Raw genomic sequence first — 26,147 nt, forward strand, 5'->3', positions numbered from 1 at the left:
ACGGCTCGGCCTGGTCCCCGGGTCTCGCTGCCGGTGGTTGAGGGCATCCGCTCTGCCTACAGTTCGGCGGACAGGCCTACGGCGAGGTGGACCGCACCCGGGTGCAGTGCCGAGCGCTGGACGGTATCGAGTGCGCCGAGCCGCGGAGCTTCCTGCGGGGCAGCAGGCCCTGCGTCAAGTAGGATGCGCTCTCCGGGGGGGGCGGGAGGGCCCCTGTCCCCCCCCCACAACCCCCATCCCCTCCTCCCGGGCCCTGCGCCTCTCCCGGCCCCCACGGGAGGGAGCCCCGATGTAAGGAACCGGCGGCTTACCCGGGCCCCTGCACCCCCCCCGCCCCCGACCCCTTCCATTACAGGTACACTGGGCACTACTTCATAACCACGCTGCTCTACTCGTTTTTCCTGGGTTGCTTCGGAGTGGATCGGTTCTGCCTGGGCCACACCGGGACCGCTGTGGGGAAACTGCTGACGCTGGGAGGACTGGGGATCTGGTGGTTCGTGGATCTGATTCTCCTCATCACCGGTGGGCTGATGCCCAGCGACGGCAGCAACTGGTGCACGGTGTACTGAGAAGGCTGAGCTGGCCCCCACGGAGGTCGACGGCCTCGCCGAGGAGGGGAGATGGACTCCTCCGCTTGTTCTGCAGCGCCAGAGCGGACTTCTGCCCTGCGCAAACGTGGATTTACAAAGCTGTAACTTAACGCGCAGAACAGTCGTTCTTGTTGATTCCTCTGTGCAAGCCTTGGATGCAAAATTGTTCGGTATATACTTTGCTTGTTTAAAATAATCTGGATTTCCACCTGCCCCAAGCAGGGACAGTTTAAGAAATCAGACCTTACGAACAGAGGTGGTCAAACAAATCTTAATAAAGCCTGGAAGGAGCTGACTCCACGTACTTTCACTATCTGTAGGGTACATACAGCCACACAGACGCAGGCCACCAGCGTGTGGTTTTGTGTTACTAGACTTTGTAAACCGTTAAGGCTGAGTAAACCAACACAATGTTACAGAGACTCTGTGGCAAAGCCACGAGCTCTAATTCTACATTATTTGTCTAAAACTGTGTTCACTGGCTGCAGGGGAAGCTGGGTTAGATTTAGCAGAAACTGCACCCTTTGGAGAGCATTACTTTCCCCTCTCGCAGGCAGGGAAAGTCACAGTGCAGCAGGTGAAGTTACTATCGAGGCCTCTCCAAAGAAGCACTTGCGTCTATTGATGTAAGTCTCCCTGCCATGCACGTGTTACAGAAACATCATCTGTATGACACTGCACTCACTCTATGTGTTATTTTAAAGTTACCTGTGTCTCCTGGCCCCTGCCCTTCCTAGTAAATAAGCATGCTTTCCAAAACATACTCCACTGTGCTGCCCGCGGCAGCAGGTTGCATTCCCTTTCCCTGCTGCCAGACAGTCGTATTCTTTAAAGTCATGACCGTTCAGTGGCAACCATTTGTGTTTTACAAAACTGTCAAATACCAGCCTTGCCTCATTAGCGATGGAAACCTCATTGCCACCCGGAGCTGCAGGGAACAGACGGGAGTCGTCGGAGAGCTGGGAAAGGGCCAGAGATGCCAAGGGGTAACTCCTGTCCACGTGCCGGTCACCCCTCTGGCTCCAGCCCACAGCACAGGGCGCATGCGTTACCAAAATGAGTGGGAGCTTCAAGCAACCACACACCCAAAAGAGGAAGCCCCACCAGATGCAGTCTGAAAACTTACCGAGCTGAATAAAAATGGGAAAAGGAAGCTGCAGTAAGTCACAGCCAGAAGCAGACACAAAATCCATATCTGCAAAAGTCCAGTCACATTTGACGTAAAATACAGCAACCATACACTCTCCATTCTCACACAGTTCTGCAAACTGAGGACCCTCCAGCTGTTTCCATTTGGCTAATTTCTGCCTGCATTACTTCTACTTCTGCCTCCAATAGCACTGCAGTGGGGTTCAGTTTGGCTGGGAATTCTGCCTATTCCAGTTTTGGTTTGTGGTTTATTGCAACAACTCCTCCTCTTCAGGGAATGGGGTTTATATCCCATTTCGGTCACAAGTAATCTGAATTTGGCAGCTTTGAATAGGTCTCAGGGCAGTAGGGTGGCGGGGGAGGCTTCATCGTGAAACTACCACATTCTTCAGACCAGTGGAACAACAGGGCTGAAAAACCCACGGGGGCGGGTGGGGGGGTGGAATTATGCAGCAAGCCAGAAAAGAAAAAAAAGAAAAAAAAATCCCATGTGCAAAAGCCCATCATCATTAACATCTCCCCACGTCCTCAGCCCAGCAGCTGCCAGCTAACAGCAGGACCTCAAATTCCTTCTGTGTACGAGGCAGTCATGGACTACACTGAGGAAAACCAGGGTATTGGTCCAACAGCTTTTCTCCGGCCCGCATATCCAGAAAGGCAAAGATAGTTGTGACTTCCCTGCCACCGCCGTGCACTCACCCTCTCTCATACCCAGAACCGACCTGTGTGCAGGGCAGCAGCATCTGTGCTCACTTCACACAAGAAGTGTGCTCAGCCAGTTGTCACTGGAAAATATGACACTGAAAGCAAAAAAAAAAAGTAACAAAGTGTTTAAACCAAGAGTTTTATTGGGACACACTTAGCTATCGAAGGGCTCAAGATGAGCAATAGCTGGAGCTGTCTTAACATTGTCAGCAATGAAATTCAACTTGCACCTCGGGCTGGGAGGATGCACACCGCCTGGAGACGGATGATTTCTGCTCCAAGCAGTCATGTTCCTTACCAAACACATACCCTGGAAGCAAGGGATGCTTCTCGCCCCGTTAGTCTCTGTCCCCTCTTTTTCTAGCAGTGACAAACAAGATCAAAAACTTCTTCAAAGCACAGGCCACAATGGCCCTTGGCCCTCCCCTCGGTGCTCTTTCCCGCTGAAGCTGGCTGGGGGGGGCCAGGGTGTCCGGTGGGGCACAGTGGGGTGGGCAGCCCAGCTGGCTGCAGCTCGGCAGCGGGGGCCTCCGAGGGGCTCCATCCGTTAAGTGTGGCACAAGAGACACCAGGCTGGGCTTTGGCAGCTCAGTGCAGCATCTCTAAAAGCTCCCCCAGCACACGATAGCTGCTCCCCTTGCATGTGGGGGGAGCACCTGGCAGTGGCCCCCATGGTCCCCCCCTAGCCGCTGTGCCCTGTCTCCCAGCCTTGGTGGGGACGGCGTTCAACCCTCCCTGGCAATCATTACCCAAAATACACCATGCAAACAGACAGCCTGGGAAAGCAACTGGGATTTCCTTCTTTATTTAAAAACACAGGGGAAAAGGGGTTCCATCTCCTGCAGCCAGCATTTACAGGCGAGGGGTGGGAGGCAGGTAACCGACACCATGGGAGTCAGGGAGCATCGCCCGCGCGAGGCACCCCGGCCCTAAGAGCACTTGAAATCCGTAGCCAGCACTCACAGAAACGGCTGAAACCGCTTGGGAGTTTCCATAGAAAAGAGCAAACCCATCTCTCGCACCATTCTTTCCGCACAAGATACCTCGAACCTGCACGCATCCCTAGGAAAGCGGGGAAGCTCGCAGCACACGCTTCATTCTCAAAAGCAAGCAGCTACGGGGGATCGTTCATCCCCACGCGGGAGAGCCAGGCGGCAAACGCAGAGATAAGGGGATACCAGTTTGCTTTAAAAATTGCTGCAAAGTTCCATCGAGGTCTGGCTGCATCCACCTGGTCCTTTGGGATGGGAGAGAAATTCCTCCCCGCAACACCACCTGCATCACGGATGGGTCTGGAGCCCAGCTTGACTTTGAACACACTTGTTTCAGTGTCACATTCAGCCTTTACGCTGTCCTGGGGATGCGGGGAGGGTGGGAATGAGAAACAGGAATGTTGCAACAGCGCTGGAGCCACTCGTAGTTTCTCCTCCTGGATGATTAACCCTAATTGTGCAACCAGCTTCTGCTTTACCATCCCAGGCCTGAGGAAACTGCAATTATCAAGCAACAAAAATACTTGGTACTCCATGGGTTTGAAGCCTTGCATGAAGTAACCATTGTCTCTCTGCATTTGATGTTCTTCAGAAATGAGGTCAGAGCGCTATCACCAAATACAGTGACTCTATGATTGATAGGCTTACTGAACTATTAAAACATTTTTGAAACCCCATGTTATGAGCCAAACAGCAAGTCAGCCTTAAAAAAAAAAAAAAAATTTCAAACACTAGTGCAAATAAAGCAAAAAGAAGGAAAAGGAACAGCATGATCTAGGTTTCTACACTTAAATAACAAATATTAACACTCGCCCTGTACCGTTTGCATTGATTCCCACTCATTTTCATAGTTTCAGTGTTCCCCAGCATCTCCACACATCCCCCTTGAAGCCACTCTTAGCCCCAAACCTGGGAGGTCCCGTCACCGCCTCCCCCCGGTTGCACTGAGGCCCCTCCGGCTGCGCCTGCCCCGGGCTCCAGCGGAGCCCAGCTGGAGGAGCAGCCCCTCTGACACAGGAGGAGATCAATGCAGGAAGATGCAATTTTAATCTTGTTAAGATCCATTGGGCTAATCAACGCCTTGGAGCTCAATCGATAAAGCTCTGCTCGATCCCAGGCTGAGCCTGAGCTAGCTGAAGCACAGCTGTCAAACAGCTGGAGAGCTGGAAAGGGCAGGGACAAACCAGATATTTTTTGCTCCTGGGGAGCACGTTGAGCTGATTTTGCAGAGCAGGAACATGTAATGCCAAAAAAAAAAAAGGAAGAAAAAAAAAAAGAAGAAAAAGAACAAGTAACTAGTCCTCAATAGAGAGAAGCCTTGTTAACTCCAGACCACTCCATGCGCTGCTAAGCTTGCAATGCCATTCCCACACCAGCCACCCAGATTTATCAGCTGGAGTACATCTGAGATGGCAAAGAGCGTGCCTGTATCTGACACGGGACACACCAGTGCAGCTGGGCCAAAGCAAGCCCATTTAAAAACCCACGTGCCCATCAGCAGAGCCCCGGGCAGCCCCGGGCAGCCTTGCCCGGGGCTGCGGTGCCCAGCCAGGGCACTGCTGCTGCTGCCCAGGCTGCTGCCTCCTGCCCGCAGGGCACTGCAGCCGGGGATGCCGGCAGAGCGCAGCAGCTCAATGCCAGGGATGCCATCGCTTGCTCTTGTTTCAGCTTAACACAATTCCGGATGAAAGCTTTCCTACCCAAACACGTGCTGCTTTCCATGGTGCACGGACACCGCCCCAGCCAACGCTCCTCACTCTGCCACCTTGGGTCTGCGTAAGAGCCCTCAAACGAAGGGTGAAGCAGCACCGACGCCTGGATGGGCTTGCTGCTGCTCTCACAAAGTCACACCAACATAACCTGCTGCTGACAGCGAGCAAGGACGGGGAGGTGTGTCCTCACTCAGTACCCAAGGATTACACACACATTTCGGGGTGAAGATATCAGATGATCTCACTGCCTAGGGAATACCTGAATTTTCTACGCGCTATTTATCACAACTCCTACAGGAGCTTATTTGGTTATGGAAATGACGAGTTCTCGTTGCTCTAAAAACTTCCACTCATTTTCATTTCAAGGCAGGCAGCAGGCAAGTTGGCTGGACAAGTCTTCCCAGTTTCATTTAATGCTCGGCTTTCACTGCTTTTTGCTAAAAGCACGTCACCACCCGGGCACGGCTTTCTGGTGCCCAGATGTACACAGTGCAAAACCAACACCGTACCTGAGGATCCTCCCGTCCCTGGGAGCCACCGTCGCACCGGCTGCCTGCCCAGGCTCATGCTCAGAAAGTACCAATAAACTTTTCGGAGGGGCTGAGCGGGGAGCCTGCCAGTGCCGGGGTTTAACAGTGGCTACAGGTATAAAAAGACATGATTAAAAGCCAACAGATTTGTTGATACGCCATTAGTCAGGCAGTGTAAAGAGCTGGTTTCCTAGGGAAAAAGTCATCAAAACGGGAAGTTGCAGCGTGTCCCTTGTATAGGCAGCTGAGGGCTGGCGTCTCCCCGGCTCTGCCCAGCTGCTGGGGAAAGGCTGAGCAGCGTGAAAGGGGAGAAAAATGTTTTTCCAAACACAGGAAAGGCCACGCTCCCCTTCAGGCCTCCGAGACCTCCTGCCGCTTCCTCCAGGCTTGGTTTTGGGGGCAAATTATGTGGCTGCAGAGGAGGATGCCCCCTCATCCAAGCCGTGCCAGGAACCAGCGCTTCCCACCCCGCACGGCGAGCGATGGCAGCACGAGGTGCCTGCAGGTCGCCCTGTCCGGGGGCAGCTCCCAAAACACGGAGCCGCCTGGGGCAAAAACGCAGGCAGGAGCGGGGCAGGGACTCCGCTTCCCAGCAGAGCAAGGCACCGGGACGCGGGTCCAGCCGGATCCTGTATCGCAGGGAAGAGCAGCGGTGGAGGGAAGGGGCCACCTCACCCCTGACGAGATGACGGGGTGAGCTCGGTCCGAGGCGCTGAGCGGACACACGGAGACCAGCCGTCCCGGACACGGTGCGCCCCGCGGGGACCCCCAGCAGCCGGGAAGGTGGCACACGGAGCCGGGGGATGGCTCGGTGCCCGGTCAGACGTCGGAGGTCCGGATGCTTTCATCGTCCAGGTCGAAGGCGAACGGCTTCTCCTTGAGATGCTGCGGCTCCGACTTGTGCCGCACGCGTTTGCCCAGCACGGCGCCGGCGTCGCGCTCCGTGAAGGCCGGCACGAACACCGAGTCTCTCAGCGGCGCGGGCACCTCCTCCGGCACCGGTTGCTTCCCCGCTGCCTGCGGAACCGGCGTCCAGGGCTGCCAGGAGGAGGTGGAAGGGGTTTTGCACAGCGCTCTCCTCTCCTCTGCCACTTGCCTCTGCTGGGAGAGAGCAGAGGAGCCCCCGGACTTCACCATGGAGGTGGATCTCATGAAGGACATTTCCTGCAAGGACAGACACAGGGTGAGCGCTGGCTGAGGTTGGGGTTTCGTGCATGCAATGCTGCGAGCAATTTTGCAAAGCTCTGGGGACCAGGCTCTGCAGAAAGGAAAAAAAAAAAAACAAAAAACCCCTAAGCAAACTGAAAGTCTGAATTAAATGGCCCTTTGCCATCAGTCAGGCTCTCGCTTGTGCCTCGGAGCAGAGCAGGGTTCACGCAGGTCCAGTTCGATGGCTGAATCTCACTTTTCAATCTTTTCAGGGAAACTTTTCCAGCGACTGGTAAACAAACTCAGAGAGGGCAGGGATCTCATCCTGGAAACGGGCTAGCTGAGTGCTTACACAAGCCACTAAATAAATACCTTGTACATTGGCATAATCTTCATTTGACACTATATATGAAGCAGAAAGGACGTGACCTACCCTCGGGCGAGTTTTCAAGGCCTGGACTGCCCCTGTGATTACTCGGATCCAGCTGTGCATGTCCTCAGGGCTGTCTGCCTGCAAAACACACCAGCCCAAATCAGACTTTGCCTTCTGCAAGCCCCTGGTGCAGCCAGAGTTGATCCCCGCCACAGCAAAGCGTGGACACGCAGATGGACAGGCTACCAGCGTTCCCAGGATATTTGCTACTAACTTATCCTTCCTTAAAAATCACTGCACCACCCTATCATCCCCCGCAGAAGGGGAGCCACTCTCCACATTGCAGCATTTTTGTATCAGGAATAGATAAAGCATTTAAGGAATAAAAAAATTGTCGGGATTGCAGCGGCAGAGGCTCGGGGGTCTGCACCCCACCACGAGCGTGCCCGGGGCCGTGCTCTCTGGGCATCAGGATTTGGGGCTTTTGCCCGTGCACGTGGGGATGAGCATCCACAGCACGGCATGCCGTGCTGGCTACTCTTCGGGGACTCACAAGTGCTGAGGGGTCGTGCCGACAGCCCCGTGCACGGCATCCCCTGCCTGCTGCCTCCTCCTGCCCAGCTCAGCCGCAACAGGGAGAATTAATTAATACCCCTGCACGCTGCGGAGAGGGCTGGCCAAATCTGCAGGACAGGGAAGGTGCAGACACAGCCCCACGTACTCGGGATACTCGTCGGATCGCCCTGTGCTTTTGTCTCTGCTTTTTCCTGCTCACACAAATAGCGGCTATTATAAATAAACCCAAGGGCAGAAGTGAAACCGCCCGGCAGTTCTCCCTTGCCGCCCGTGCCCCGACGCCAGGCAAAGCTGTTACAAACTCATCTGCTCGCGTTTGCTGGCCGAGAGGCTGCTGGGGAACAGCCCGTTTGCAGGAGAGTGGCTCGCACGAGCTGAACTCACTGCCCAGAAAAGCAAACCGGCCTCGGCTGCCTCACCTGGATGTAGAAGGTCCTGGAGCTCGTTATGATTTCAAAGAGGTTGTCCCGCATCAGGAGGTCACTAGAAACAGCGAGAAAAAGATGGTCACTACCCAGAAGTCATCGTGGATGGAGGAAAAAAAAAAAAAATCTGTGTTTATCCTCATCTCTAGACTATGCTGGTGAAAAACATATTGAAGGCAAACCTTGGATCTCATCGGGATTTTAAGAAGATGACTCCAGCTCCCCAGAGACCTTCAGCTACACACACACACTCCAGCTTCTGCCATCTGCAGGCAAATCCCGGCCCCTCCCCAGACCCGTAATCCATCTCATTTACAGTTCATGAGCTTTCTATTACTTATTAAGAATAAACAATTCAAAGATATATTAATAAATAATATTTTTACTTTAGCTAAAGAGGTTTGTTTTCTTAGTTCATTTTTCATTGCAAGTCTTCGAGTTACTTTGATTTTATCAGCATTCGCTGCAATAAATTGTTCCCAAGACACTGTGTAGCCACCTGTGCTAGTTTAAGGAAAACACCTATATGCGGCTTTCAGCAGCTTTATGAACACCTTTGTTCTTCTGTCATACGATGCTATTTACTGTGCAGGGCCCCACACTCCTTCATCTAGGGAGATAAGAGAGCTGTAGGAGCATGCCTGCCCAACAGAGATAGCTATCAGCACCAGGAGAACAGAGGATGGACAATATCCTGCATCCAGCCATATTTCCCCAACCTGCTCACGGAGCTGAAGGGGAAGAAATTTCTTAAAAGCAAAACAAAGAGGAGACATTTGGGTTACAGGGTCGTAAAAGAAAAGCGAGCGGCAGCACAGCTCAGCCTGGCCGGCAGCAGCAGCCACTGCTTTTCGGGGCCCTCTGGGCTCCCCGAAGGAGGAACTGAGTTTCCTTCCTGCCTTCCTCCGGTTCAGCTCCTCGGGGAGCTGCTTCCCACCAGCAGCCGGAGCAGCCGGAGCTCCCGTTAGCTGCTCCGGCCCCAGCACAACCTGGGGCTACAGCAGGAGCTGCAGTTCAGGGAAACACGGATGGGAGCATTACCCAGACTTGACCAGGCACTCGTGGGTCTTGCAGACATCCTTCAGGAGAATCGAGCGCAAGGGTTCCTTGTCCTGCGGAGATGAGAGGAGACGACGATGGGCTTGGCCGGCCCCTGGGGCTGCCAGCGCTGGGATGTGCTTCCCATGCCGGCACGGCAGCGCAGCAGCTCTGGACCTCTGCTCGGGAGCAGTCGGTCCCAGGCGGGGGCCGGGGGGGCGGCAGGGGCCGCTCACCTGCTCACACTTGTAGTAACTGATGGAAAATTCATCCAGAACAAAGTACCGGCGCTTCCAGCTCTTCCTCTGGAAAAAAGAGGAGGAAACAGCTCGGTGCTGGGCTCCGGCGCTCTCCCCACGCTGTCGTGGTCCTGCATCCAGAGCATCCCTGGAGCATCCCCAACCCACGGGGCAGCAGGCAGCCCACGGCCACGCACCCCGCTGAGCTGCCCTGCTGTCCACGGCGCAGGGGACCCCCGGTACTCACCACGTTCCCCTGCTTCACGCAGTAGCCGCTCTTGAGGATGGGGGGCCCGGCGGGCGGCTTGGTGGCCGAGGTGGGGATGTAGCTCTGCGAGCGCCGCAGGAGCGGGTGGGCGGCCACATCGCTGCTCTCCCCTCCGTCCCCTCCGTTCTGGAAGCAGAGAGCACGGAGTTACTGGGGAGCCGGGAGAGAGAAGGGTGGGGGGAATTCCCTGCTAGAAGGCAGGACACCTTGAGCTGGAGGGAAAAGCAACCCGAAGCCGGCCCTGAGCATGGCGCTGCATGCCAAGGGCTAATTGCAATGCCTGGACACAAGCAGGGGGATGAATCAGAGTCGAGAGCTGATTTTATCTCGTTGCATTCAGCTTTTCAGACTGCTGCCTGACTGCTAGCCACGTTTTTGGCACCCACACATTAAAAACAACGTTAAGAAATTAGAAAGGCTACAGAAAAAGCAATCTGAGGGCTGAAGAAAATCCCTTGCAGCAGGGAAGTTAAAGAACCTCATCTGCCCGGCTTATCAAACACCAAGAGCTGACTCAACTGCACCACAGACCTTCTCTGGAGTAAGCGCAAGGCACAAGGAGCTCTTTCGCCTGGCAGAGGGACGCAGAACAAAAACCACCAGCTGGAAGCTGGAGCCAGACAAACCCAAGTTAGAAGGCAGGCACGCTTTCCAACTGGAGAAGGCAATATATCATGGGAATAAACTGGTCAGGAAAGCTGTAAAGTCTCCACTCCACGTTTTCACAGCCAAATTCTCCCAAAAGAAACTGTGATGTTTGGAGTTCAGGTGGAAAACCCGTGCTTCCTCTGGCCCCGAGCTGTCTCTCCCCAAACGCAACACTCGCTGCTGCGAGCACCGATGGGCTGCGCACGTGGCCGTGCGCCCAGCACCCATCCCCTGGCTCACTCCCAGCGCTTCCCAAGCGCATCCCGAGGGCCAGAGCCTTCCCCGCTGCCGGCATCACCCCCTCCCTCCTCCGCACCCCGCTCCGTCCCCGGGCAGCACCCTCCCTTCTCCCTTCCCCCTCGGCAGCGCCGAGGATGGTTGAGATGAAACATCTGTGCTCATCTCCTTCCCCCGTCCCTCCAACCCCTTCCTCCAGCCCCGCGCTGAGGTTTGAGAATTGCCATGGCAGCCAGGGTGGCTCTCGGTGCTGCCAGCCTTATTTGGCACCCGCGCCGGTGTGACTGCCGGTGTGGTTAACCAGCAACCTGCTTGCGCTGCTCCTTCCAGCACCTTCAAGAGGCTGCTTCGGTTTCTCCAGGACAGAGACGAGCAGCCATTTGGCTGGCCCCAAAATGCCACCCAGAACCTCTGGAGAGCAGTGGAGCAGAGCTCCAGCCCAGCCGGGAAGGGGAGGCTGCCCGCTCCCCTCGCCTGGGGATGCATCTGCGTTACAGATGTTACATGTCCAAAACCAGAGATGGGGATGCTGCTGCAATGGGCAGCGTTACACCTGGGAGCCGGGGTGATGCTGCTGGCCACTCTGGGGGTGCAGCCGGAGCGTGGGTCTTCCCCCTGCGGTCCCAGAGCCGCTGCGGGGCAGCACCGGCCGGCCAGGGCAGAGCCAGGAAACCACGGACGCACCCAGGAAGCTGCAGCGGAAAAATAGCCATTTCACACGGGGCAAGCTGCAAGAGCACGGAAAATGGTCCAGCAGCTGATGCACCGCCTCTAAAAAACCCCTCAGTGAAAGAAAGAAATTGCACGAGGGCTGAGGATGGAGCTCCCGGCTCTCGGGAGGTGGTGGCAGGGGAGGAGAGGGAGGCAGAGTCAAGAGTCAGGAGGAAAGAGCAGCTTTAACTCACCGAAACAAAAAAGAAAAGTCACAGGGCTGGCTGCTGCCACTTCTTTGCAAACAGGCTGCCCCAGCTGCATGGAAGCAAGGGGGGAGGCACAGCCCTCCCTTCCCTGCCCTTCCCCACCCCACGCAGGGGGCTGAGGGTCCAGCAGCATCCCACGGGGCAGCGGCACTGGGAAGGGACGGCTGTCAGCCCGAAGGACCTCGCACACCTCCGCACCCCAACAAACCCCGTGGCCAGGAAAGCGCTAAAATTGCCTGACAGCACGCACACAAAAAAAAGGCTCCAATGATCTAATTCTCTGCTCTATTTTTAGTGCTGCCACCGATAAGAGCTGAAGTGAGACCCAGAGCCGGATGAGCGCCCGAAAGTGGGAGACACCGATGGCCACGTGCACACCCGGCCACGTGCCGAGGGAAGGGGCTGCAGAGCCACGGCAAGTGGGGCCGGCTACCGCCTCCGGGATGGGTCAGTCCCTTTGGCCGCTTTGATGGGGGCAGCAACACGGGGTCCCTCTGCCCCGGGCACCTCGATGGGGGATTTGGACCCAGGACATGCGGGTGGATGGTGCGGAATGGCCGGGAAGGGGACCGGATTCATACCCTCCTCCTCCTCACACCCCCTTGTCTCATCACACTTCAGAGCTAGACAAAGGAGAGGTGCTACAGGGTGCTAAGTGCAGCTATTTATACATCCCTGAGTGGGAACGGTTTGCAGGCACCAAGCTGGTTTCCAGAAATGAAAGTGCAAACCAGCCTCCCCAACAGCCCAAACCAGCAACTGCCTCCAGCCCCATGGCTGGACATTCCCGGACCCCCAGAGCTTCCCCGGACCCCCGGACCACATGCCCCAGCCCAGCAGACCCACATCCACGAGCTCTGCTGCTCCGACACGCGGGTTAGAGAATGACAGACCCCATCGCTGCTGTGTATTAACAGTATTTCTCTACCCTTTGCACTGCTCAACACTGGTGGGGCTAAAGCAGTAACAACGCTCCGACACTCGCTTTCCCTGCGCTCACCCTTCCTAAAGCAGAAATCTGAATACCATTTGCAAAAAGCGATTTGCAGACCCAGCCACCCTCACTCCGCTTGACTCAGAAGGCAGCACAGCCTTGCTGGCAGGAGCCAGACACAAAAACCAGCAGGCAGGGACCCCTCAAAGCCCGGCTCAAGCGCCGAAGGGCTCCTGGCAGCGAGGTGCAGGAACATCAAAGCGGGGTGTGGTGGGGATGCCCTCGCCCAGCTACGCACGGAGAAAGCTGCCACCTTTTCTGCTTATCCCCATTAGGAGCTGCTCTTAAAACACGGCGAAAAGAGAGACCAAAGCGGGGTGCCAACGTCGCGGGGATTTTCCCCGGTGTGCGGATCCTGCCAGCTCACCTGGTTGATAGAGATGGGCGTGTGGACCACCACCCCCCCAATGATCTCGGTTTTGTAGGCCACCTGGGGCTTTCTCTCCTGGGCCTGGGGCACCACTGGAGGCTTCGCAATCTCCGCGGCCGGTGGGATGCTGCCGCCCTTTGGCACCTACGGGAGAAAGAAAGGGGTGAAGGGCACTGGCGCGACCGTGCCGGGCAGCCCTACGCCTGCACGGGGGCACCATCGCCTCTGTCCTCCCAGCCTAAATGCAGCAATGTCCCTTTAAAAAATAATAAATGAACGAGCCACCCCAATTAAGGAGGGTGTGGGCCCCACCCAGGCGGTTTGCAGGAGGCACTGAGATGGGAGATGAGAGGTGGTGAATAATTAAGCATCAACTCACATGAGTCTGTGACTCGCCTCTGCAGCCCAATGCGTTTGTGGGACACTTGCTCCTTTAATTGTCCCCGCTCTACTTACAGCTAGGCTTAATGATGAGCTTTCATCTGCCTAACGAGGCTGAGCTGCAGCACGTCCGCAGGGGCGCAGCAGATGGCCGGGCGCTAGTTTACACGCCGAACGCCTGCATGTCCTGCACCGACGCGCGGCCGGGCAGGTCGCGTCTCCGCTGCGAGCAGCTCCGCATCACCGGGCAGAGGCTACGCTGCAGGGACCCAGCTCCAGAATCCTCCTTTTCCCCCCTCCCAGCTCCTTCCCTCCAGCACCTGGCTCTGGACAGAAAGGCGGGTTTTCAAGTTTTCCTTCCCAAGTCTGCACTTCCACTTCTCTAATGCCATTAATCGGGGTCTCTGGCTCCAACCCACCCTCCTGCCTTCCACCCCGAAGCGCGCGGGGAGGGACACGCAGTCCTCTCCGTGCAAACCGCACCATGCATCGGCTGCTGGCTGGGCAGAGCAGAACTCTCAGCTGCTCTAAAGTCCTTCCCGAAGCAGGTGGCTGGACTGGTGTTCAACCTGAGACCTGGCTTAAGTCTTGCGGGGCAGAGGTCTGCGCTAAGACCTCACAAACCCATAGGGAGGAGAGGAGGAAGGGCCAAGGACGAGATCCCGGTTATCCCACAGCCCCGCTGCCTGTGCCTCCTGGGTGCTCTCCACCAGCCAGGCTCAGCTGATGGGGCAGGCAGTGCCGGGCAGGGAGCAGGCAGCAGCGACACGTTCGGGTGCCATCGCATCCCGCTTCAGAAACGCTGCCGCCGCGAGAGCGAGAGCGGCCAGACCACGGCAGGCTGCTGGACGCCCGTGCCGCACGGCCAGTGCTGAGCACCAGCGCCCGCGGGCACTGGCAACGCACCGGCTGCCCGCGCCAGCAAGGCAGGCGAGCACGAGGCGGGTGCACGGCGAGGTTGGGGAGCCAGCACGGGCCACCCGGCCAGAGGAAACGGTTTCACAACGCCGATGCGGAGACATTGCGTGTGCAGGGGGCAGGGGCAGAGGGAAGGGGCTGCATCTCTCTGCGGGCAGCGATGCAAGGGGGAAGGTGCTGCTCGGTGCCCGGCACGGGGCAGAGCGTTGCCACCAGCTCGAGCCTCCTCGTGCAGAACTGAGCGGAATCCCTTGTCGTGGTCACACCAGCCCGCTGCACACCTCAAGCCTTCAACCGCCAAGGCCCTGGCTACAAAGACGGCGTGCAAGGTGAAGAAACGCAGGAAGCGATTTGCCAAGAGCAGAGAAGTCTCCGTGAGAAGCTCTCTGCACCAAGAGCAATACCCGAACCGCTGCCCCATCCTTCCCGTCCCACCGCAGCGAGTGGCTCAGACGGCAGCAGCGTGCACCGAACACACAGCACACAGGACCATGGTTGGTGCCACGCATCCCACATCCAAGAGCCCAGCAGCCCTGCAGAGCCCAGGGGAAGAGGGAAACCTCTCAGAGACCAGAGGCCGGTAAGGGTCCAAACCCCACCAAATGCCAGAACGTCTCCCCATGCCCTTCTGTGCCCCTCCACCCACACCAAGGTGATGAAGCTGCTGCAAGTCAGAGCAGCCCAAGGACACCCAGGCACAAATGGAGACCTGTGGGAAGCTGCAGAGCAGGGAGAGGGATTTCCCACGCAGGGCAGAGCGGCCGTGTCACCCGCATCCCGGTAGCCCCGTGTTTCCCAGCCAGCCTGCGAGAACTCCTCCCTGCAGCGCTGGATGAGCCGGTTGGCCGGCCGGGACACAGCCAGAGTCGGGAAGGGCTGGCCAACATCAGGGTATGAAAATCACCGCGGTTTATTGCAGAAACAGAGGATGCATCTCTTCCTACCGCCGCACCAGCTCCCACCTCAGCCAGCCTGGCACATCAGCTATGCGGGCTGCCTGCAGGCAGTTACCCTGGAGGAAACTACCCTGGTGGCACAGCTAGACAAATGTCACTGGCGGGCTCTGGTTACAACTCCTACCTGGTTTTGGAGGTGTTTTTTTTGTGGCCAATATCACCTGAACCCATAAAAGAGAAGGTACAAGCCAGAGCCTGTGCAGTCAGTTTGGTGGCTTCAGGCACAGAGGTTGTTGCATTTAATGTATTTGCAGATATAAAAAGAAAATACAAGCCAGGTCTGGTCTTGTAGATGAGTTTCCCACAGACACAACACAGCACTCCAGTGATTTTGAAACAAAAAATTCAAGGAAAAAAGGTTATTTGATAGGATCCATTCCTAAACTGTTCATCATGATTTTTCCTTATATTTAGTTTACAAACCATGAACAACACGCATCAGCGCATGACCTAGTAAAACCCTGCTAGCATTAAACATCAGCCATACTGCTAACGCCAGGCACACAGAAGCCTGCAGTGCCCCTGACCCTTTCACAGGGATCCCCCACATCCCGGGGCCAGAAAGAAGCCGTCTTGCGAGCACCTAACGCAGGAGCCCCGGCACACGGGCACTGCCACCCAGCGCACAGGCGATGCTCCTGCTCCACCGCACGAGAGAGGGAGCGCAGCACCATCGCTCATCGCCAGGAGCGCCGGGCAGCTGAGGAGCATAGACTTCGTGGGTTTCTGGGTCAGCGACCATTAATTTACGGTTATATGAACACAACAGTAAATGAGAGGAGATGGCAGACAAACTCCTTCGGATCCAGGCGCAACCCGCCCCGCGATGCCCTGCAGTGCGGGGCATTTGCTACGCCTCGTCACAAGACCCGGCGTTCCAGGAAGAATAAAAATTGAGTAAATAAATTATCGAAGCAGAAGAAAGACGCCCTTTGACAGCCGCGGCGAGGAGTTGGTCGGTTACACACAATCCCAGCCAGCAGGAGTGACAGGAGGGAAACGTCCCCGGAGCAGGCAGGGATGGGGACGGCTCCCGCAGGAGCTTCCCCAGGGTGCAGCCGCCGTCCCCCGCAGCAGCTGGGCAGGGAGGGTGAAGACGCATGAGCAAACAGCAGCAAAATAAACCCAGGCCAGGAGGATCCCTGGTGATGGTGGAGGGAATGTCTCCCGTCCAAAGCCAGACTCCTGAGATGGGTCACCACGCAGCTCTGGCCTTGCGAAGGGACACGGCGAAGCCGTCCAGCCCTGCAGGCTAAAAGGCTGCATCGCCAGCACGTCCCTCCTCTGCTCGCAGCATTTCTCCCTCAGATCCAAACCAGCTCGGCCCCACGTGCTGGCAGAACCGCACACAGCCCCCGGGGTGTCCGTGTAAGAGCTCTGCTCTCGCAGAGCTGTCCGGGGGACCACGGCACACTCTCCTGCGAACGAGGGGGTTTTGGGAGCTACAGCCCTGTACTATAACTGATCAAACAGCAAAACAAGGGATGCACCAGAAGCAGAGCAGGCTCCAGAAATAGGAGGAGACACTGCAGCCACCAGCCAAGAGCTGCGCTTCCCTCCTTCCCCAGTGCAGCCTCAGCACTAACCCAGAAGAAAGCCAGGCAAGTTTGGCACAGACCTGTTCCCAGGTTGGGGACAACCCAGCCGCCACCATCGCTGCTCCTCAGGTGGGACCGGGAAGGCGACGGAGGAGGAGAGCACAGCAAGAAGGAAAAGCACAGCTCTTCTAGATGCTTATCGAGTGGCCCATCAAGGCAGGACACAGTAATACCAGAGATGAGCATAATGCAACCTACCGTGATCTTACTGGCCCGGTTCAGTGCCTCCACCCAGTCCTGCAGGTCCTTCTGATCGCTGGCTTGTAAGAAATAGCGCTGAGATAAAGCATTGATAACTATCAAAGAAGGGAATGAAAAGAAGAGTTAGGGAACAGTTGCTTAGCATTATTAAAATAAATTAAACAATAAATCAACACGACAGCATCCCTCAGCTCCCAGTCCCAGAGCGATTTGCAGATAGCGGTCTCGTAACCTCTCGCATGGAAAAGCGGCCGAGGGGCGTGGAGGAGGGACGTGGCAGCTGGTCAGCTGGATGCATCCTTGCACCAGAGCGTAGGGAGGGCAGGGCTGAAGTCAGGCTTAAACCAAGGCTGTGGCATGGCCCAAACTAGGACTTAATCTAGTGCTGAAGTTAGCCCTTTGCATGGGGCGCTTGAGGGCCCCTTGGGACTTCCTTCGCCCAGCGCTTGGGTTTTAACTCTCATCCGAAATGCTGGTGCGAGCCCCCCGCATGGGGCTGCACCGTGCGCTCCAGTCTTTGTCTTGGGCTACATCCGTTGTAGTAAAATATTGCAAAGGCAACACCATTCCCCTGGGACAAGTATGTGCTTGTGTTGTCATTTCTGTTGCTCTAAACCTGAGTTCATGGCTCACACAGGAGGCACTGAGGCTGACCGTGTTGGGCTGAGGCCATTTGGGTGGGGGGGAATTCGATACGAAACACCCCTTCCTTGCACCAAAAGGAGCAGAAGCTTATGCAGGCATTAAAAAGGAAAAAAAACCACCTGTATCGCACAAGGTAGTGCAGCACAACAGGACACGTGGAAAGGATTCAGGAGCACAGCAAAAGCAGGGGACCATCACGGAGGGGACCCACAGTGTCCTGCCTCCCTCACCAAGCTCTGCCCGTGCATCTCGTGTTGGGGGTCACAGTGACAGGACCACCACACGGGGCTGTGGCTCACGCTAGCCCTGCGCCGGCCCTCTGGCACGACGTGCTGGGCATGGTCCCCCTCACTCACCAAAGCAGAACGGAGTTTTCGGCTTCTGTTTCGGGGTGGCGATGCTAACCTGCAACAGAGCAAATTAAAGAAAAAGTTCAAGATAACAGCACGTGCTAATGGCATGCACGAGAGCTGGAAGTTTCCATCCACATGCCCGTGGCAGAGAGGAAGCCAGTGTTCCCCAAGCTCCAACCCAGTCCGCGCTCCCAGTTCCTCCGAGCCCCCAAGTCGAGCACCGATGCTGCAGCGTGAGCACGGGGCCGAGGAGCGAGCGTGCGGCCGCAGCCTTGTCACGCTGGCCGGCCCGAGGGGACGCATCGTCTGCCCTCCCCAGCCCTGCAATTACCCCCATCTGCAAACGAGGAGGGGAGCCAGCCGGCTCAAGTCAGGGGAAAAATGAACGTGGCCGGCGGGCACGTCTTCCCCGTGCTGAGTGCCACCCCAGGCTTTTTGGGACTGGCCGGGCAGGACCCCCAGCAGCACAGACGCTGGGCCAGGGGGGCAGCACGTCCCTTGGGATGCCGGCACATCCCGTGCCCACGGGGACGACACGCACGGCGCGAGCCCGGGAGCTGCAGCGCAGCCGCGCGAGCTCTCGGGAACCGGCCCGTATCGGGCGTAACGCAGACCACATGCGGCAACGAACGCGCGGTCCCAGGGGAAGGTCAGCGCGGAGACGGGGCTTTCATCTCCCGCTGTCCCCCCGGGCGCTGGCTGCACTGTAAAGCAAAGAACGGAAAGCTTTCAAAGGCCTTGAAAACGCGAGTTTCTGCTGGACTAACGCAGTCGCTCTTGTCAGCAATTAAGAAAATTGAAGGAAAATAGCAGTGGTTTCTCCCTAAAGAGTAGGAATCATTTATATAAGAATAATATTCCCCAGGGCTCCAAGCACAGCATTCATGGAGTATTTATTCTGACAGGCTTCCTCCTTCGGAGCCAGCCTATAATGCTTTAAATATGTTTTCTCAAGCAAACCTCCATTTTTCTGGTATATTTACCGTTGGTAGTTAAAGCCGCTGGCATAACCCCATCCTGCAGTTTGTGACCAAATGCTGTCCTACGGCAATTTTCATTTAGACTAAAACGTATATAATTTAGAAGTAAGGCTCTTTCCGAAATGGGGAAGGCTCAACCTCCCAGCGTTGCTTCATCTGCGCTTAATTTATAAATCATGATTCAGCAGGAACAGAGATCCATCCATTTCTTTATCCAGCTCCAATTCGGAGCTGAGCCCGGTGTGGTGGCCACGAGCCCCCCCGTTCCCCCCAGCAGCAGCCGAGGGGCAGCTCATGGCAGAAGGACGGTGGCAGCTCCGCTTTCCCCGGCCGCGCTGGCAGCCACCACTCCATGCACTCCAGTCACCAGCCCTGCAACAGTTGTCATTTATTGCACTATTTTTGCCTTCCCGTGGAATCCGGATAATGCCATTAAGACACGCAAAAGGCTCAGTTTCCAGAAGGTCTCATCCTTCAGGGTGCTGCCCTCTAAGCAGAAGGGGAGAGCTACTGGTGCCCCCGAACCCATCACAAAAGGGACTGTCTCTGCCTCCCCATCTTCGCCGGGTCTGATGAGCACCCTCCCGCAGACCTGGGGCTGCGGCAGGACCCGCGGCGGAAGGCACCGTGCTGGGGTTATGGGGACCGAGTGCCAAAGCGAGACGGGCACCACACTACGAGCCCAAACCCTTGCTCGGTCCAGTGCCGGAGCAGCAACACCGTGCCGATCGTCAGCTCCGCGTCCTGCTCGCACCACCACCGCGCTCCCGTCCCCGCTCAGCCCCGGCCACCCCGTGTCCTTCCTCGTGGCAGAGCAGTTCCTCTTCCTCCTGCACCCCGAACTTGCAGCCCGCCCTGTGCTGGTCTGCGGGTGAAGGCGAACACCGGTCTCGGTGCCGGGATCGGCCGCGCCGCAGGGACACTCCCCGCTTCCCACAGACCCGCTCCGGCTCCTCTCCCAGGGAGGACAGCGTGGGCTCGGGCAGGACCTCGCCTCGGGTGCTGCCGGGGTGAGCCATCGCCTCTCCCGGGAAAGCCGCACGGATAAGGGGACAACAGGGAGCATTCATTTTCTCTCCACCCCACCCCAACATTACCTTGGAGATGTAGGTCAGCTGCAGAGATCCGACAGCACCCGCACCGATAGCCAGGTTCTGCAAAACACGTAATGAGCGACGGGAGTTAAATGACAGGGAGAATGCAAAAGAGGTGAGTCAGGCTGTCACTCGGTGTCATTGGGGTCAGGCAGCAAAAGCTACAGCCACGCTGCCAGCCTCGGCCGCTTCCCTTCTCTGTGCACTTGCACCCTACAAGCAGCTGGGACCGGCCACGCTCGCTGCACCCGAGCTCCGTGACCTCCTCGGTCCCACTCTGAGCTGCCTGCCCTGCTCACCGCCCCGTGCAGCAGCACCTCAGGTGCAAGACGGGCTCCGACTCCCACCCCGCATGGCCCAGAGAGCAGGAGTTTGTGCTAACACTGGCCAAGAGGGTGCAGGCGGGTGGCCGGGTGCTTCCCCTTCCCCTTTTAACAAGGCAATGAAGAATCTGCTGCCAGATGCTCTTCAGGAAGGCAGGTGCCTCCCCAGCCTACAAGCAGTGCTCAAGCACCGTGGGGTTTCCAGGAGGGTCTTCCTAGAGCTCAACTTTGGCTCTTGCTCTTTTGAGCTTGACCGCAAGCGCTGGGGCAGCTCCCAGAGACATCGGGCACAACATGCACAGGCTCCATCTCCCCCAGACGCCCGGCTCCCGGTCTAACCTCTTCTCTTTCTTGTTATAGAATCATAGAATCATTTAGGTTGGAAAAGACCTTCAAGATCATCGAGTCCAACCATCATCCATGCCCACTAAGCCATGTTCTGGAGTATCCCGTCTACTCGCTTTTTGAATACCTCCAGGGATGGTGATGCAACCACTTCCCTGGGCAGCCTATTCCAATGTCTGACAACCCTCTGTCTCTACACTAAGTCTCTAGGGAGATGTAACACCTCACATTGGCACAGCATTTCTATAGGCTCCTCTAAGGTGTCAATGGCTCCTGGTGGTGTTGCTGGGACAGTCCTGGAAACCCCAGAAGTGGCAGCGGGGCTGCTCTGCTGGAGTTTGGTCATGGCCACACTCAGCCACGGGAGACCCTGACAGACAACCGATGCAGCAGACAGCGTCCTCCTTTGGGGACCCGGAGGAGGCACCTCCATCAGGACGGCCCAGGAAGGCCGGGATGTGCCACAGACTGGCTAACAACTTCCACAGACATGCCCAGTGTGAAGCTGGGACCAGTGTGGGAACCTACCTGGGGGTTGTCCATGTACCACAGGAGGCAGTTGGCCTGGGTGTCCAGGATGAAATATCTCCGCAGAAACTTGCCGCAGGTCTCATTTTCTTCGATGTCCAGGAACCCGCAGATACGGTTCTGTCGATCCAAGTACGGCATGCCGGGCTCCTTCTCACATCACCCTGCAGAGGAGTGGACAGGCAGGGAGAGGTGGGTGCTCTGATCCCACAGCCCCAGCTCCCCACGGAGCTGCTCCTGCACCTACGGCCATCTCAACCCATCGGTGCCAGACGTGCTGGGATGCCAGCGCAGTCGCTCAGCCCGCATCCGAGCTCACACCAGGGAGAGGGAAGGGACAACCTTCCAGGGCTGGTCCAAAGGAGCACTTTAGCTGCTTCCCCTTGCTGAAAAATGAGGCATTTTCATAAACATCTTCCTCCCCACAGAGGTGCACATCGCTCCCCAGCCCCGAAAGCCGCCGACCCCACCGCAGCCAGGGAGCTCAAAAGGTGTGAAAAGCACGAGGCTCAAAGGAGGGGCTGGGGCTTCACTCCCCATCCAGCTCCCTCCTCCGCACCACGTCCCACGGCCACTGGCCGAGCTTCCTTCAGGTCCAATCTCCCAACCTGCCCAAACCTCCTGCTGCCTCTCCCAGACCTCCACAGCCCATGGCTTAACACAAAAAAAGCAAAGTCAAACTGCTACCGCCGCATGTTCGCACTGTGGGGAAGCTGCCAAAACACAAACGTCACCCAGCACGCCTTTGTGACAAGAAGGGGTGCCAGCGTGACGGCCCCAGGTGCAGGCAGGATCAGACCAGCGAGCAGGACCAAAACAGCTCAGCAAGGAACTGCAGGACTTTGGAAACCCGGGACCTGCAGATGGATTCAGTCGCCGTGCACCACCAAACAAAAGCTCACCGGTCCGGCTCCGAGACCACTCGTAGCACAGGGCAGCACCACGGCCACCGGGATGTCCCCGGGGCAGTGACAGACCGATTCCGAGTGACAGCCCTGTGCCCCAAACTGCCCTTGTCACAGCGGCGGTCGCATCCCACCAAGCTCAGCAATGTGGGGCAACCCTATACCACAGCTTGGCCCACCGAGAGAGGACAAAGTAGCCACAAAGGATTTGACGCGAGACACTGGGTCCCTGGGAACCGTGACAAAAAATAATCCCAAAGCAGACTGTGCGCTAGAGAGAGCCCGAGCACACTCCCAGGAAATGGAAAACAATCTGCAACTCCAGCAGAAAATCTGTGCAGCCAGGATGCCGAGTCAGCAGGGAAAACAATGACCCATCGCCGCGGGGCCAAGCCCTGTCACCAGGTCTGACACGGGCACACGGGCACGGACCCTCCCCAGTGCTGCCAGCCAGCCAAGGCGAGCCAGGAGGTCACCTCCGAGATCACCTCGGCCACATATAGCTGCAGAGGAGCAGAGCTGGGCTGTAACACCGATCTCCTGGGCACCCAAATCCCTTCTGCAGAAGCAGGGAGAAACGCCGCGCCGAGCCTGCCACGACACGGGCACGGGGCACGACGACCCTTGAGCAGCCGGACTGGAGAGCACGGCAGCCGCGGTGCCCGTAAACGGGCTTTGCTTGTGTCCCCCCGTGGGCACAAGACGTGGGGGAGCCCGAACGTTGCTCTCGGTCACCCCGCAGGAGCAGCGGCCGCTTTGAGTCAGCGGGAAGTGGGTGCACGTTGCCACCGCTTTAATTTGGCAGCGGCTCCCGCCCACCTTGTGCGGCAGAGCCCGCTGCAGAGCCACGGGGAGGGGAGCCCCCCAGAATCCCCGCCGCGGACCGGGTCTCCATACCGTCGCTTCCAGCCACGCACGGGGAGCGAAAGCAGCACCGAGAGGCGCGGGCGGGCAGGACACATCCCTCTGCCCAGGCAGAGCCCCCGCACCACGGCTCGGGGTGGACGGGCAGGGATGGAGGCAGCGGTTACCGAAAGGATGCGAACTGAACCTGGTGTGGTTTGTCCGGTAGAAGAGGGGTGACTCGTGCAGGTGCCAGAAGTGGAGGCTGCACAAATAAAAGATCTCATGCAGAAAAGGAGGAAATACTATTTTTGAGCTGAGGAGCTGCAGTGGAGTGGGGCCCTGCGAGGCAAGTGTTGTGCAAGAGTTGTGGTGCAGCTGCAAAGGTAGAGGTGGCAGAAACCAAGTCAACCTGTTGTCAGGATCTCAGAGTTTATCACCAGCGTTTCAGAGATGGGTATCAGGGCTTTGCTAAGAGGGAAATCGTACTGCTTCGGTAGAAGAGGTTGTTCTAAAACAACACAATTGCCCCGATGCAAAGGTTATGTGGGCACTTCACATTTTACTGCTTTTTTGTGGGGTTATTTTTGTGGGCGGGGGGGAAGCACGCAGAAAGCAGATTCCCAAGTACCTTCAACCATACCGACACGTTCAGACCAGGCCTCATAAATTAACTCTTCCTCCTGCTGCTAATAAAAGTCCAGAGATTTCTGCTTACGAGAGGGATGAGAAAGAGCCAAGGGGTGGCACAGGCAGCACAGGGATGAGCCCCCAGCCCCTCGGGACACCCCCCGGGACTCCCTATGTTCCCCCTGCCATCCTTAATTAATACGGGCTTGGCTGAAAGCCCACAAACCAGCTCAACTCTTCTGTGCGAGCTGACCTCGGATTGCACTTGGATATGCAAAAACCTTTGGGCAGAGGAAATTGCAATTGCTCCAAACTCTGCCCTGCAGACTGTGCTCCCCCCAGCCAGCCAGGCTCCCTGTTCCCTCACATCCCACTGCCTGCAGGGCATGACCTGTCTGTCTCCTTGCAGCCACTGAGAATTGCACTTTTCCATAGGAAAAGGATAAAAGCAGCATCTCCAGCTCCATCAGCATGTGGTATTTGGTCCCCCTGCTCAGAAATCCTGGGAGGGCCAAAAAATGCTCAGTTTGCACTAACATTTACTATTTACACAGCACTTCATAAACTCCAAGTCATAAATATTTCCATGACAGACCCAAACTTGTGTTTGCTGTAGGAAGGACACAAGACTAAACCTGAGAGGGGAGAATAAGAGGGACCTCACAGAAAATCAGCATCATTTAAAAGTGCAGATGAGTCCCCGAAGGCCTGGCAGCGAAGAGGCACTTCAGAGGACGTCCTTTACGAAAACGTGATGGACATCACACTGGCGCCGGGCACAGGGAGCTAAGATTCATGGATGATGCCCACGCCTGAGTCATGGGGGCTCATCTGCCATCCAACGACAACTTGAACTTCCCGAGCATCGCACCAAATCAGGCCCTCAGGATCTCATTAACAGATCCTGTTTATGAATTTACGCCATTTCGTAGCGAAGCACGTTGGAGACTTCTGGGGCTCTTCCCTACCTCTGAAGCAACTGACTTCCCAGCTTTTCAGAGTCATAATATCCCACCAAAAAGGACAACCCTTTTCTGGCTCGGTTAATGAGATGACAAGAGCAATTAGGCTACGGAAGAAGGTTTACAGCAAAAATACCTTCTTGCCTGCCTCCTGAGATACAGGTAAGCGCATCGCAGAGAGAGGCAGAAGGTGCAGGGCACCCAAGCCCCCTCTCTGCCATCACTGCTGGCTCAAGGGCCTCGTGGGCAGCCGCAGAGCCAGACTTTCCAGGAAGCATCCCCAGGACGCCTGCGCTTCGCTGCACCATCACGCCTGCCCCGTGCCCTGCTCTGTCCTGCTCCCGGCACAGCTACAGCTACGGGAGCGTGACCCAGAGACACCCTGCAGCAAGAAAAAAAGCCAAGGCAACGGGAGACCTGACATTCAGAGCATCGCAGCGGCACTAGCATCTCCTCGGCACCTCGCTCCACGCCACGGCCCATCGCACCTGCGGGCAGCCACAGCATCCTCCTCCTCCTCCTCCTCTCACGCCTGTCTGTCTGAGCTGCCCTGGTGCGGGTTGGCACGCAAGATGTTTACCCGAATTTCACCAGGGCTCCGAGCTGCGATGCCCGCTGTGCCCCCATGCAGCTCCGAGACAGCCCCGGCTGCACAGGGCGATGGCTGCGAGCCGCAGCGGTTGCAGCAGCACTTCCTTTTACCTGGTCTTGCAAAGGAGTTTCCAGAGTTCGCCCTGCCGACGTCTATCCGGCGGCTGACACACGAGACAGACGGTGTAGGCAGAGCCCAGCAACTAACTCCTGCTAATTCCAGACGTTTGCCTTAATGAAATAATTAACCTGTTGAAAGGCAGGCTGGGAGCAGCGAGGATGCGTTTCTTCACCTCCCCACAGAAAAAAACATCAGGGGGAACACGCTCTGGATAGCTGCAGATCCCAAACCCTCCCCGCGTGTTTGCTACCAATCCCGCGGACCCAAAGCGGAGACGGGTGCCCGCAGCACCCCTAAATCTCCCACGGGCACCCCGTTCCCCAGCCACGGGCCAGCCCGGCAGGAGCAACCCTCGCTACCTCCAGCTCTCCCCCCCAAAACACACACCCCCCCACCCCTCGTTCCAAGCACCGACCAGCAGAAGCGACCGGCACCGCTGCAAACCCCGGCGCGGCGGGGAGGCCTCTTTCCCACCCGATGAGACACGGACACTTCCAGCCGCTGAACCGGCACCTTCTTGCCGCATCCCCGCACCGACAAACCGGCCCCACGGAGGCTGCTCCCCCCCCCCTCCTCGGGGTCGGACCCCCGGGGGCCTCGCACGGCCGCCTCCCTGGGAAGCCCCTTCGTGGGGTGTTGGGGGCGGGGGGGAGGTTGGAGTCCTACCGGGCAGCCCCCGCGAGTGGGGACGGAGGGAGGACGGGGCAGCGAAAGGTTCCTCAGCCCGTCCCACCGGGTCCCCAAAGAAGAGCCCCGGGACGGCGTCCCCCCCACGGACACGCGTGGCCCCCAACGGGCACGCGTGGACACCCCCCCACGGACACGCGTGGCCCCCGCACTCACCCCGCGGCGTCCCTG

General features: G+C 57.3%; 2 protein-coding genes across 3 annotated transcripts in view; one reads left to right on the forward strand and one right to left on the reverse strand.

Moving 5' to 3' along the window:
- The window catches only part of TM2D2 (TM2 domain containing 2), a 1,290-nt gene extending 420 nt beyond the window's left edge, over positions 1-870 (forward strand). Inside the window, exons 3-4 of the mRNA XM_010562740.1 lie at positions 63-178; positions 356-870. Coding sequence (XP_010561042.1) covers positions 63-178; positions 356-569 — 330 coding nt within the window. The 3' untranslated portion in view covers positions 570-870. The remainder of the gene's footprint in view (positions 1-62; positions 179-355) is intronic.
- A 5,585-nt stretch (positions 871-6,455) lies between these two features.
- Positions 6,456-26,147, reverse strand: PLEKHA2 (pleckstrin homology domain containing, family A (phosphoinositide binding specific) member 2). 2 transcript variants are annotated; one of them, XM_010562741.1, is made up of 12 exons: positions 26,133-26,147; positions 21,238-21,401; positions 20,045-20,101; positions 17,971-18,019; positions 16,967-17,064; positions 12,913-13,059; positions 9,726-9,872; positions 9,476-9,544; positions 9,243-9,313; positions 8,196-8,259; positions 7,261-7,338; positions 6,456-6,842 (listed from the first exon to the last, which is right to left on the reverse strand). In XM_010562741.1, exons 2-12 carry the CDS (start codon positions 21,376-21,378, stop codon positions 6,498-6,500), a joined length of 1,266 nt encoding a protein of 421 aa, XP_010561043.1. In that variant the 5' UTR covers positions 21,379-21,401; positions 26,133-26,147; the 3' UTR covers positions 6,456-6,497. The 2 variants fall into 2 exon arrangements, with proteins under 2 accessions (XP_010561043.1, XP_010561045.1); XM_010562743.1 differs by lacking the exon at positions 12,913-13,059.

Source organism: Haliaeetus leucocephalus, unplaced genomic scaffold, assembly GCF_000737465.1.
Source record: "Haliaeetus leucocephalus isolate CR32 unplaced genomic scaffold, Haliaeetus_leucocephalus-4.0 Scaffold162, whole genome shotgun sequence".
In the NCBI taxonomy this organism is placed as follows: Eukaryota; Metazoa; Chordata; class Aves; order Accipitriformes; family Accipitridae; genus Haliaeetus; species Haliaeetus leucocephalus.

Bases quoted from the DNA above. Each gene is read 5' to 3' on its own strand.
- PLEKHA2 (XM_010562741.1), bottom strand. From the start codon at position 21,378: ATGCCGTACTTGGATCGACAGAACCGTATCTGCGGGTTCCTGGACATC. The intron at 20,102-21,237 runs GTAGGTTCCCAC...CGTGTTTTGCAG, and splicing joins GGTACATGGACAACCCCCAG to AACCTGGCTATCGGTGCGGG. The intron at 9,314-9,475 runs GTGAGCGGCCCC...TCATCTCCGCAG, and splicing joins GTTACTACAAGTGTGAGCAG to GACAAGGAACCCTTGCGCTC.